Raw genomic sequence first — 13,439 nt, 5'->3', positions numbered from 1 at the left:
CCCTAAATGAAGAGGACATTTTTATGTAGTCAGAAATCAAAAGCAAAGGAGGTGTTTAAAGAAAAGTGTAACATTTTCCTCCACTCTTCACATAGCTATCAGAAATTATTCATCCATTTCTAAAATTAATTTTTAATACTAAGCCTTTGTGAGGAAGGCCTTGTGCCCTAATCAACATTACTGACCAAACAGCCATCTGCCAAGCCATGTCGTCTCTGCAGCCAGCACTAGTGCATCAGCTGCAGAAAGCCATTTGTGTATCTTATCTAGACTCAAATAGAGCTTTGCACTTTTGTAAATGAAAAGATCTACATTTTTTTCATTACTTCCATCTCATTTTTAGTATTTTCATTAATTTTCAAACCCAAAGGATTCCCTGTTTATCCTTGTACTTGTTTATTTTAAATTCCCAAAGTCACCCTTTCCTCTGTCTTTCTGTTTCAACTTGAACGGGTTTGTTTTACACTACAAAACCGGAAGCATTGTTTTGTGATTACCAGCAAGAGCATCCAAGCCCAAGACAAGAGAGAGAGAAACGACTTCAGAACCTCTATGTAGGGTGGTGCTGGGGGTGGGCAGGAAGAGCTGGGAAGACAGAGAACAGTGTTTCACCAGCTGCCCATTCTTTACACTGACTGTCTTTGTCTTATACCTTACATAATACCTTTTCTATTCTTAAGAAATGATGGGTAGGTACACTTTTTAAAAATAAGCCTAACAAAAGTAATAATTGGCAATCCCAATTTTGTCTCTCAATATTTCTTAAAATTCTCTCTACCACATCTGAAGTTTGAGGACAGTGACTAAAGCTGCTTGCCCACAAAATACAGCATGTTATTTCCTTAAATTAAAATGTATTATCATAATGAGTAGCATTTGAGAAACTGTATTCAAAATCACAGTTTAAAAATTAATCATCTCCCCAACCTGTCATCCAAAGAAAATTGGAGATGTTTAAGTGTGTTTTGTAATGTAAAACAATTTTTTCTGAGAAATGCTTTTCTATTTTGATTATTAAACTTCATTCATTATGCATTTACTAGATTCACTAAGGTTAATCTTATGGTAAACAGTATCTTGTTGCTTTGTTACTTAATTCAAAGTAGAAATAGTCTGTTCTCATATTCCAAAGCAAAGAATTTAGCACTCGATCTCAGTAATTGATGTCTGAAATTTGGAGGGAGGGTTGGCTGGGAGGCTGTGCTTGTGGCTTATCTAGTGGGCCCAACTATGGCTTGATGACCTACCTGCCTGCTCTAAAACCGTGTTTGTCCTTTGTCCGTACGCTGCCTTCCTCCTAGGACTTCTAGCAGCAGAAAGTAGGTATCCTTTGTTTTCCTCTAAGGTTTCTCTTTATGCAAAAGTGTTTGGCTTTGCATGGTTCATAATTGGCTTGACTTTTTCCGTGGCTGCTTGTGTTTAGATGTTTAAATGTGAATTTTAACACTGTCTGACCATAAAATGAGAACTTGTATATATTGATTTCCTGAGGCATTGTTATTCAACTTAATTTCTCATTTCTTTCAAAAGTTGGGGAGGAGGTAGGCAGAGTTATATTTTCAACCATGCTTAATATTATTTCACACGTGAATTTCAAACATAAATATATTCATTCTGGGGGGAAAAGATAACATTTTATTTCAAAATTGGCTTTAAAGAAAACTTTCAGGGTAAGTGAGTTTTCTTTTGACAGTTTCATTACACATAAGTGGGTTTTCTTGCTGATACAGAGTCCATTCTGAGTTTATCAATGTTGGGCTGTGAAGTAAGCCCTGAACTCATGCCATTTAACAACTTCACCATCAGAGTGACTGGAAGGCACAGAGGTACACTGGTACGACCCCAGCACTCAGGAGGCTGACTCAGGAAGGTCGCAAGTTGGAGATCAGTCTGGACTATGTAGTGAGGCCCTGTCTCAAAAAAATAAATAACAAAGAGTAATGATGTGTGTACCTTAATTGCAAAAAAAAGATGTAATCTGAATATGTGAGAAAATTAATCTGTAAGAAATATGCACACATATGTAAGACTGAGACAGTCCAGATAAAGTGGGTGGATTGCATCAATATCAGTACTCAAAATGCAAAATAAAACTTTACCTCAAAGTGATGTTTACTAAAGGAAAGTAAATAAGAGACAAAGATAAATTAGAAAATCTGAATGCTAGCAATTAAATTAAATTCATTGTCACTTTTGATGCATTTGATATTATAGCTAAATTTACAGCCGATACAAAAATCTCACCATACACTCGTGATCTGTGGCTGAGTACTGAATTGCCTCATCCTCCTCACAACACCTGAGGATCAGAAGTAGGGGCATGGCTTTACCAAGTGTCTCTGCCTCCACATCTCTTGTGATGGCACTCCAGAGCTGCCATCCCCCTTCGAAGGCAATGACTATAGGTGAAATCTTTCAAACTCGTGCAGTGGTTAGTAGAAAATTTCTCTTACTCACTGGCTGTGGCCTTGTCTACAAGGCTGTTCACAACCTGGCAGCTTGCTGCCCCAACACAAATGACTAAAGAGAAGGTAAGAGTTGTTCCCTGTGTTCCCAAGACAGAACAATTTTTTAACTTTGCCACAGAAGTGACATTCTGTATGCTCAGTCCCCATGCCAGGAGAAGGAGTTGATCACAAATGGTTGGAATAGCAGAGGACAGGATCTTAGGGGTCCAGAGACTACCTATATATCCATGCTGGTGGCTATAAAAATGAAAATCAAGCAAGCAAGCAATCTCTTCCTCTCTTCTCTCCTCTTTCCTCTTTCCTCTCTCACTATCCTTTTTAACCAGCCACACCTATTATCACAGTTGAGGATGAGCATCCTATCAGTCATCCTTACCAATCTGTGTAAAACTTTACACAAATGGGCATTTAAGGGCTAGCAGAATATTGTTAAAGTACTTTGAAAAAATAGTGCTCAAAAATGTTGCTAGTTATGCCTACTGTCTCATGCCTTTAACCCCAGCACTTGAGAAGTAGAGGCAGGCATATCTCTATGAGTTCAAGGCCAGCCTGGTCTACAAAGTGAGTTCCAGGACAGCCAGAGCGGCATAGTGACATCTTGTCACCAAAAATAAAAATAAAAAAGAAAGAATATTACTACTTAGAAACAGACTATTTTAATAAACATGATGTCACTAGAATTGTAGCTCTGTATACTGATGAAATATGTATGTAGAGTTCCTTAAGAAACTTAAGCTAATACATTTTTGAGGTACCTGTACCATCATCTATACATAAAGCATCTGAAACATTTATCATCTTATACAAATTTTCACAACTGCAATTGGATATAATATACATGCCAGAGTTCAAAATACAGTTTCCATTGTGGAATTTACTATTGCTTATAGCTTGATTAAAAGCCTGAATTTGCTTTGTGCATTGAAAATAAAAGTTGTTGGCTAGAAGATGGGGGTGAGAAGAGAGGCTATAGTTAGACAGGGGTGATATTTTTTGAGTGATGACAGTATACAATTAAATTGGTGAATTTAACTTAATAAAGTACACTTTTGAGTAAGAAAAAAACTTTAAGACAAGGTCTCATTATGCAGCCCTGGCTGGCCTTGTACTCACACAGGTCTGCCTTCCTCTGTCTCCTGAGTACTGGCATTAAAGACATGTGCCACCAAACCTGGCAAAACAAAATTTTTAAACATATTGCTTAGCCAGGAACAGGATTCACACCTATAATCCCAGAACTCAAGGAAGATGAGACCTGATAATCATAACTTCAAGGCCAGCCTGAGCTACATAATGAGATCCTGTCTTTAAAAAGGTATCATGTTTGCAAGGGAGAGGATTTTATTGGGTGATAAGAGTGTGTGTACAGTGGTACAGTGTTGTGTTAATGAGCCATTCATGAAATAGGCAATAGAAGGTATTGCTTCCCCTTCAGAAGTGAGCTGCATTCACATGCTTCATTTGCCAGTGTTAGCAAGTTGCATAGCTATATATGTATATGAGAAATGCACACAAATCTTTCTTGAAATAACTGCCATGTAAACATTGGAACACCAAAGCTGATTGACTGGCAAACTTGAGATGTGTATAATTTGCTGTATTTAAAGTTTGTCTGGAGAAGAATTGAAATCTGCTGAACTGTTTAAGAGCGAAGTGACTGCCGCTTACTTTGACATGAATGAGAAATACAATACAATGAATTGCCAGATGGATAGCTGGCTCTACATGTGATAGAGCAGTACAGCAAGCTGGTAACAACTCTGTGGGCTGGGTGCTTGTCAGCCTTTCTGCCTGTTTGGAATTGTTCATCGTTTGCTGTCTGTGTGTGTGTTGGGGCAGGGGGGGGGGAGTTGAGAGGGATTCAGCCTACATTGACACTGAGAACCGCTTAGTTTAATCATTATTCTGTTTATTTTTCTGTTGTCCTTTTGGGTTTATTTTCACTTGGTAATCTTTTGTGAGACTTTTCCACTCTTGAAATAAAACTGTTCTGGATCCAAAGCTTTTGTTGACCTTAAAAACATATTCCTCTTTAAATACATAGGCCTAGAAAACATTTTTAAAGTAGTTGACTATTTAAGCTGTTTTGACTATTGTTTCGTAATAGCAACAGAAGACTTTTCAGAAAAACATTTTTAGAAGTGAGATTCTTTTGAAAAATAGAAATGTTCAAAATTCAAGTGTATGATTTTTCAACCTGAATTTTTAGAGACACACTTGATTACTGAATGAACTGTGTAAAATATTATCCTAAGCCAGGATATAATTTCTTTTAGTAAATTTATCAGTGTAAAAATTTGGACCAAATGCTAGAAAAGAACCTTATATGGTAAATGCAAGTGATATTCAAAAGAGTCTAGAAATTGGAAAGCACAGCATTACTGAACAAGTGACCTGGGTGCATTGCAAAGATACTATATGGTTTGAGGTTACAGAGCGAACCCTGGAACAGGAGTCACAGGTGGGTGCTACGTTTCATTCCTCTGCTCCCCATCTGAGAGTGGCCCTTGGATAGATTATCAAAACCTGATAAGCCTCCTGTTTTTCAAATATAAAAGCACTTGCCTGCATAACAGGGTTATTGTAAAATCACATAAGATAGCAAAGATAAAAATACAAATTACCATACATGTGTTGGTATGGAAATAATTTCCACTGTGATTTTGATTTGAGCATGCTAGCTCATACCTGTAAGCCTGTCTCTTGGGAGACTGAGACAAGAAGATCAGGAATTTGAGGCCAGCCTGAGCTACAACAGTAAGACTCTCTCTCCAAACAATGAAATATTTTCTGTAGATAAATCTTCTATTTTAATACTTAACTCTAAATTCTTGGAAATTTGTTTAGAAAAAAATTATTTTTAATCAAGGATCCTTGATAAAGCATCCTTTTGAAACACACACTCTATAACGTACAGCCCAGAATACAAAAGCAAACAGGATGCCTGCAGTTGTGCCATTAGATAGCGGTCTCCTAGGGAGAACTTGGGGACTACTTATTGGCTGATTTTTTTAAGGCAGTTAGAAATTTACTCCAGGATTTTATAGGAAAAGCATCATTTTCAATCTTTGAAAAGAGTAGCTAGTTCCTATATGACAATATTGATCTATAAAATGAATACTAGTAACAGCTTAATCATCTGTGTGTGTAATTACCACTAGTGCCTATACTTAAAATCTAAAGCAATAACAATGGGGAAGCCCTACCAGAAACTTTGTGTCAATTTAGATTTTTAACTAGGTTTATTGATTTGATTTGATTTTATGTGTATGAATGTTCTCCCCCCCCCCCTCTCTCTCTCTGTGTGTGTGTGTGTGTGTGTGTGTGTGTGTGTGTGTGTGTGTGTGTATACCACGTGCGTTTCTGGTGCCCTTGAAGATCAGATGAAGCATCATATCCCCTAGAACTGGAGTTACAGATGGTTATGAGCCACTATGTGGCTGCTGGGAATCAAACCTGGGTCCTCTGCAAATGTAACCACTGCTTTTAGCCACTAGCCACCTCTCCAGCCCCAGGCTAATTTATTTTTGTTACCTTTGTTCTTTCATTGAAAAACTATGAGCCTTTTAGATGGGCTTGGTGCTTGATTAGAGATACTAGTTGTACACGTCTGTCAGGCTGAAAATGTATTTTGTGGTTCTGCTGGTCAAACCCAAAGAAAGAACAAGACTGCAGGCCACAGTGGTACAAGCAGAGCTAGAGGAGTTCTTCTAAGTTCTAGACCACCCTGTCTCCAGAAAAACAAAAACAAAAACAAAGCACAACAGAAATAAACAAGTAATAAGACTAAAATAGGTTCTTTAAAAAGAAGTTATTGAAATGGTCATAGTTTGGGATGAAGTGTAGCTCAGTAGAAGAGTATCGGCCAGCCATGACTGTAACCTTGGCTTCAGTCCCCGTCTCTGAGAAGAAGGAGAAGGAGAAGGAGGAGGAGGAGGAGGAGGAGGAGGAGGAGGAGGAGGAGGAGGAGGAGGAGGAGGAGGAGGAGGAGAAGAAGAAGAAGAAGAAGAAGAAGAAGAAGAAGAAGAAGAAGAAGAAGAAGAAGAAGAAGAAGAAGAATTAACAACAGTGGCCAAAGGTGAAGAAAAGATTTTAAAATTAGAGCAAAAACCGTTTATTCGATTTGAAAAAAAATGAAAGAAAAATTAAATGAAACAATTCTCCTACATAATTGCAGACACTTAAAATTAGGGGCCTTTTTCAGACCTGTAAGTAGGTAAGTGTTTGAGTACAACTTGGGAAATGCTCCCTTTCATGAGAGAGAGAGAGAGAGAGAGAGAGAACTTTAAATGAATACTGTTTGTGTACAAGCTTTGACTATAAGTCACTCCAGAAATAACAGATAAAGAGATTTAATAGACCATCGGAGACCATGGGAATGCAAAGCTAACAAATTTCTTCGATGTTTTCAGAAAGACATCTATCCAGCAGCCCCATCAGCAGATACATCCCCTGGTTAAGGCAAGGACTCATCCTCCTTTTCCTTTCCAACCCTATCCCAGGATCATTCACTTCAAGGTGTAGTTTGCCTCCTGCATACACCAACCCGAGAGCTCCTTGAGGCTCGAGAGCATAGTTCTGTTTTCCTTAAAGCCCTTCCCTAGCACCTGGCACAAAGGAGAAACATTCAGTTCAGTAAGGCACTTAGTTATGGGCTAATGCAATAGGGTCAAGTTCCTTTCCAACCTCCATATCTATGCATGAACCTTAACTGTTAAAGCTTCCTCTATGCTTCCTAGCACAGCCAATTAGTGTAGTGAGTCAGGCAAGCATAGATTTTGAATCTAGACAAGGCCAGAGCTGAGCACTTCCTAACCTTTCTGGAACCTTCTGGAAGCAGATCTCCTATCTAGAAAGATGGAATGATTTCTGCCTTTATGTGTTGGCAAATAATAGAAACTAAAGAATTAGGAGCTACTGTTATTATGAGTTCTCTTTTTAAATTTATTTTTATTATTTTAATTATATGTGTGTGGTGGTGGGGTATATCCCATGAGTACAGGTATCCACAGAGGTCAGAGGCATCAAATCTCCCTAGAGCTGGAATTACAGGCAATTGTGAGCTAGGAATTGAGCCTGGGTCCTATGCAAGAGCAGCAGGTGATCATAACCACCAAGCCATCTCTCCAGCCTTTATTAATCAGTCTAAAGGACTTAATCCAGTGTACAGCTTGTAGACATTATAAAATAAATAACAGATAATAATAACAATAAATAACATAATAAAATAAATAAAGACCTGCCTTGGAGATTTTATTACTCTTTTTAAAAAAGGAATAAACAAATGTCCAGTAAGTAAGTCATGGAATGTGCTGACAGGACAAGAATGTCACAGATACTTGGGGAATTCACAGATCAACCAATGATATAACCTGTTCAGGTACAGGCAGAATTGCTTTCCAGTGATTGGCCTGGCCATCTTAGTACTCACTTAATACATTTTGTCTTAATCTTATTAGTAAGCTGCTATATAGTGTGTGTGTGTGTATTAGCACAATAATTACCAAAATGAGTGAACAGAAATAATAACTAGGTCTTATGTTATCTGCTGACTTTAAGTATACAAAAAGACTATTTCCTCAATATTTTTATTGTTTTAGTTTTATAAGTTCAGGACTTTAGAACTGATTTTAATAATTTGATAGCCCCAGTATCATTTAATTCTGCTAGTGATGATATGCTTTGGGGAATTTGAGATTCATAGGGACATGGGGACTAATTTTTCCTACATGCTCTCTTAACTTTCCTTCAGTAAGGATGGACAAAGCTGGGTTTGTGCTTGTGCTACTTTACAGGGTTTGTTGTTGTTGTACTGTTCTTTGAGAGGTTTGTTTGTTTGTTGCTCCATTGAGCAAAGTACAAATCCTGAGAGCAGGTAAAAGGCGATAGATTGTGTCCATACATCTTCAGGAAGAGCAGAGGCAATGAGGACTGATTTCTACCTTGGACCTTTTTAGCCCTTCAACATCTGCTTAATGTTTCTGGTGAAAAGCTTGGTAGCCTGAGAGGCAGAAAATATCCAAAAGTACCATTAGTTATTTCTCAGCAAATAAATGGTCAAATTGGCATATTCATGCCATAGACTACAACTCAGCAGCAAAGAGGAACAAACTAGATGACTGCAGAGGAGTATGTTGGGTTTAGAAAACGAGTCAATCTCCAATGGTTATATGCTATGTGATTTCATTTAGATAACATCCCTAAAATGGCAAAATTATACAAGTGGAGAACAGATTGGTAGTTGTCAGGGTTTAGGAGAGAACAGATTGGGAGGCAAATGATGGCTCTAAGACATCATGAAGGTGCCTTGTGGGGATGGATGCTTTGTAGCTTATTGTACCTATGTCATCATCCTGACTGTGATGTCTACTAAGGTTTTGTCATCTGATACTATTGGAGGAAACTGGATAAACTTTGATCTTTGTGTCATTTTTGTACAAGTGCATTGCATCTATAACTGTCCCAAAATAAAGATAGTTTTTTAAATAGCCACAGTAATTTCCATGTGGATAGCCACATGATTTGTGACTTAAACACAAAAACTTTTATGTAGCTGGTGCTACAAAAATCAGTAGCTTAGGTAGCAACTTGCTTTCACTGTTGTAGAAACCTTAGGGCATATGGACAAGAACAGGATGAACTAAGTAGGGAAATGAGAGCTACTGGTGTATTTAGTTCTAATTTTTCTGGTGTATTTAGTTCTAATTTTTCTGGTGTGTTTAGTTCTAATTTTTTCGCTGTGTGTGTGTCTGTGTGTGTCTATGTCTGCCTGTCTGTCTGTCTGTGGTTTTTTAAAAAACCACTTTTCTAAAGTTTATATCATGAGAATTTTCCTATATCTTTACTTTTTTTTCAAAATAATTTTTACTCAGCTATATATTTCATTATGTGAACATCCTATAATTTACATAATTATTATCTATTAGATTTATCTTCCCTTTATCTGACAAATATCCTTATACAGAATCCTCTTATTTTTCTCTCTAAGGAAGATTTTTACACATGAAATTACCAAATTGAAACACATTAGCATTTAAGGTTTTTTGACATGTGTTGCCAGATTACCTTCTAGGGAATAACACTGATTTACATTCTTACCAATAAGCGCATTGTAATAGATGGGATCGGAGACAAGAAGAACTCAATATGGTTCCTAAAGAATATTCCACTTTTGTCTGAAAAAGGCTTTGTCAAACTCAGCACTGACATTTGGGGTCAGTAACTCTTCATTGTGGGGTGCTGTCCTAGACCTTGGAAGATATTCAGTACCATCCCTAGACTCTACTACCACAGGCCAATAGTCACCCTCCCTCCTGCTATTGTGACAACCCAAAATAGCCCCAGACACTAAGAAATGCTCCTTTGGAGAGCTGAATCCAAATCCCCCACCCAGCTGAGGACCACTGATCTGAAGACTTAACTATGAATGGAGCACTTATTCTTAGACGTTCTTGGTATATACAAATGTGCTGATGCCTCTTGGGATTCTTTTTATAGACTGTTTATTTGCATATTGCCTGAAGAGTAAAACAAGTTGATTGGTTCTTTAAGGCTGTGTAAATGATTTTAATATTGCTCATATGTATCTTTCACTAATGATACCTACCTAGTGTACTGAGCATGAAGAAATGTAGGGAAACTGATAACACTTCCATTCTCTTTGCCCTACAAAACAGCTTTCCTAAAAATTGTATATGCCTGTTTGTCTACTAACCCTTTGTCTTGGGGTCTGCATAAGGTCCTGAGACAATTAGAATGACTTTGGGTCTCTTGACTTTGTATGTAAATTTTTAAAAGGAGTAAATTGACTGAGGTATTTGCTAACTAAAACTATAAAAAAAAAATCCAAGCTTATTTTAAGTAGCGAGAGCTCTCAATTGATAGTCTGTGCCTCTTATTCCTCGTCGACTGTTCTCCTGGTTCTTGATAGATTGCCTCATGTAAAAGACCCACCTGTGTTGTTTCTATAACGTTGCCAAGGCCTTGTGGTCCTCATACCCTTACTGTCCAGCTGATATCTAACTTGCTACACCCAGATCTTCTGTCACAGTAGCCCAGTGTTGACAGAGTGCTTTAATTTAAATATGCAAGCTTAAGTTCACGTTCAAAAGCAAAAGACACAAATCTGTTGTTGAGAATGTAAACACTCAAGATATTGTGCCCTTAAATGATAGGAAGCACATTTAAGCCTCTCCTTCATAAGAACACAAGCCTTCTGAGTTCTGAAGCTCATTGTTATTAAATGCAAGCTAGTGTAATATTGATGGTGTACTAGCAGTTTCTTTTCCATTTCACCCCGCCCCCCCAACAGGAGCCGTCTCTCAGGTGCTGGACAGCCTGGAAGAGATCCATGCACTCACAGACTGCAGTGAAAAGGACCTAGATTTTCTACACAGTGTTTTCCAGGATCAGCATCTTCACACACTGCTAGATGTAAGTCTCATCTTTTTAGTTTTCTTGTTTGGAGAACATTTAGCATTTAGCAAACCTTTGTACTTTATAAGGTTTCGTAGATCTCTAGCTTAGCACTCCATTTTCAATTTCTTTGGGTCTGTGAAAAATGGGGCAAACTATATAGTACAGATTACAAGCTAAAATAAAGTATATGTGTAGTACAATGCTAGCCAGCCGCAATGGGAAAATTGTATGTACTTTCAAATAATGTGTGCATGCAAGTGATGAGCTTTTGAAAGTATAGCACAGCCCTAATTTACCAAGATATTTTTTATTTCTATTATAATAAACTATTAATCCTAACAGATTTCTTTCTGTTGCCTTAAAACATTATTCCTCAAGCATGCATATAGAAGTGATAAAAAACAAATGAGATTCTGTGCAATGGACTAGATATATTCACACACATAAATATTTACTATCACTGAGACACTGGGATTCATTAATTTGGTGTCTTCTTCAAACATAAGAGGATGGTCCATCATTAAATTTGGCAGGCTTCTTTGACAGCAGATTAGGGTACAAAATAAAAAAGCTAAACCAGGTATGGTGGCACACGCCTTTAATCCCAGCACTTGGGAGGGTAAGGCAGGCAGATCTCTGTCATTTTGAGGCCAGCCTGGTCTACATAGAGAGTTCCAGGCCAGCCAAGACTACATAGTGAGACCCTGTCCCCCTCCAAAAAAAAAGAAAAGAATAGAAACAGAAACTGACCATCCATGCCTGCCTTCAGTGTAGTATCACAAAACTTAATTGAGTCCTACAGTGAAAGTCTTCTTGGATGGTTCTGATGGTAGTAATACATGCCAGTCATTTTTGTAGGAAGCTCTTTGTCTTAAGAAGAGAACAGAACTTGCTTTGGAAGACCTAGAACTGTTTGGTGGGTAGAACCGTTTGATTCATCCACCACAGAATACAGACCACACTAAAGCAAAACTTTATAGGATTTTCTATAGAACAGTCATCTGCTAGATAATACTGTGGCAGGAGGGAGAAAAGACTCTGATTGATTGGCTATTTGATGACTAAGTGTGGGATTCAGAATGGGCATTATTATATTAACAGTGCTAAGATGTCCTGAAGAGACCTTTTGAGATTTATTTAATAGCATTTCTCAAACTAATTCAGGCACAAATCTTTTACTTTGAAATCCTGTAGAGCCATATTTTGATGAGGACCATTATGGGAAAAGCTAAGCTAAGAATGTTGCATGATGTTTTAACTTTACATTGTATAATTATAGTTATTGAACAGTGGCTTCGCTCCATAAACTTGGTCAACTTTAATTATCAGAGTTCCTTAGTTAGTTTGGCTTTGTGTGGGGAGGGGGGTAACATTTATGAGGCTATGTGGATACATGTGCACATGTATATGCATAGATGTAGAGGCCAGAGATTGGCATGGAGTGTCTTCTTCGCTCACTCTCTACCTTATTTTTTGAGACAAGGTCTCTCACTAAACCTGCAGCATTTTTATTTGTCTAGGTGGACTGGCCAGAGAGCTGCAGGGATCCTCCAGCATTGAGGTTATGGATATAATGCTGAGCTCAGCTTTTTATAAGGATTCCGGGGATCTGAACTCAAGCCCTAATGCTTACACAGTGCACACTTTACTCACTGAGCCATCTACCCCTCCCCTAATTTGGCTTTTTATACAGTGCGTACATGAGTCAGAGCTCATTAACAGTTCTAAATTATGTGTATAGGGGCTGGAGAGAGAGCATTTGCTGTTCTTCCAGAAGACCCAAGTTCAGTTCCCACCACCCACATCAGACAGCTAGCTCCAAGAGATTCAGTGCCCTTTTCTGGTTTCTATAGGCAGCTGTATTCATAGGCACATACTCATACATAGAACATATGTATGTAAACATAATTAAAAATAAAATCTTTAAAATGAGTGTGGAGCTGGTAAGATGGCTCAACAGGTAAAGGTGCTTGCTGCCATGCATGATGACCTGAATTTGATCACTGGAACCCACATAGTGGAAGGAGATAATCAACTCTTGTAAGTTGTCCTTTGACCTTTGACTTTAGAATGTAAGGGACCTAGAAAATACAAGCTAGACACAGACATAGATTGGTGATATAACTCAGTGGTAGAACACTTGCTTAGCAGGTACAAGATCTTTGGTTTGATCCTCAGCATTCAGGAGACTGAGGCAGGAGGATCACAAGTTAGAAGCCAACCTGCTCTGCATAGTAAGATTGTCTACAAAAGAAAAGGGCCAGTGAGATGACTCAGCAGGTAAAGGCACTTGCTGCCAGGTCTTATGTCCAAAGCCCACATAGGGAAATCCAACTCCACAAAGTTGCCTCTGACCTCCACACACGTGGCATAACATGGATCCCCCACAAACCAACACATACATATCTCTCACACACACACACACACACACACACACACACACACACACTCACATAATAATAATAATAATAATAATAATAATAATAATAATAATAGTAGTAGTAGTAGTAGTAGTAAACAAATTAAAATTTTAAAACAAGAGAAAGAAAGTAT

The 13,439-nt window shown here is 38.0% G+C and overlaps 1 protein-coding gene across 16 annotated transcripts in view; it reads left to right on the top strand.

The window, feature by feature from the left end:
* The window catches only part of Cask (calcium/calmodulin dependent serine protein kinase), a 340,650-nt gene that overhangs the window by 252,770 nt on the left and 74,441 nt on the right, over window positions 1-13,439 (top strand). For 11 of the 16 annotated variants that reach the window (XM_036175421.1, XM_036175418.1, XM_036175422.1 and 8 more), the window contains exons 11-12: window positions 1,302-1,319; window positions 10,780-10,901. In XM_036175421.1, the coding sequence (XP_036031314.1) occupies window positions 1,302-1,319; window positions 10,780-10,901 (140 nt within the window). The remainder of the gene's footprint in view (window positions 1-1,301; window positions 1,320-10,779; window positions 10,902-13,439) is intronic. The other 5 variants (XM_036175420.1, XM_036175419.1, XM_036175431.1 and 2 more) reach the window with 1 other exon arrangement.

This window comes from Onychomys torridus, chromosome X (genome assembly GCF_903995425.1).
Source record: "Onychomys torridus chromosome X, mOncTor1.1, whole genome shotgun sequence".
Taxonomy (NCBI): domain Eukaryota; kingdom Metazoa; phylum Chordata; class Mammalia; order Rodentia; family Cricetidae; genus Onychomys; species Onychomys torridus.
This window is presented reverse-complemented; position numbering and strand designations above follow the sequence as displayed.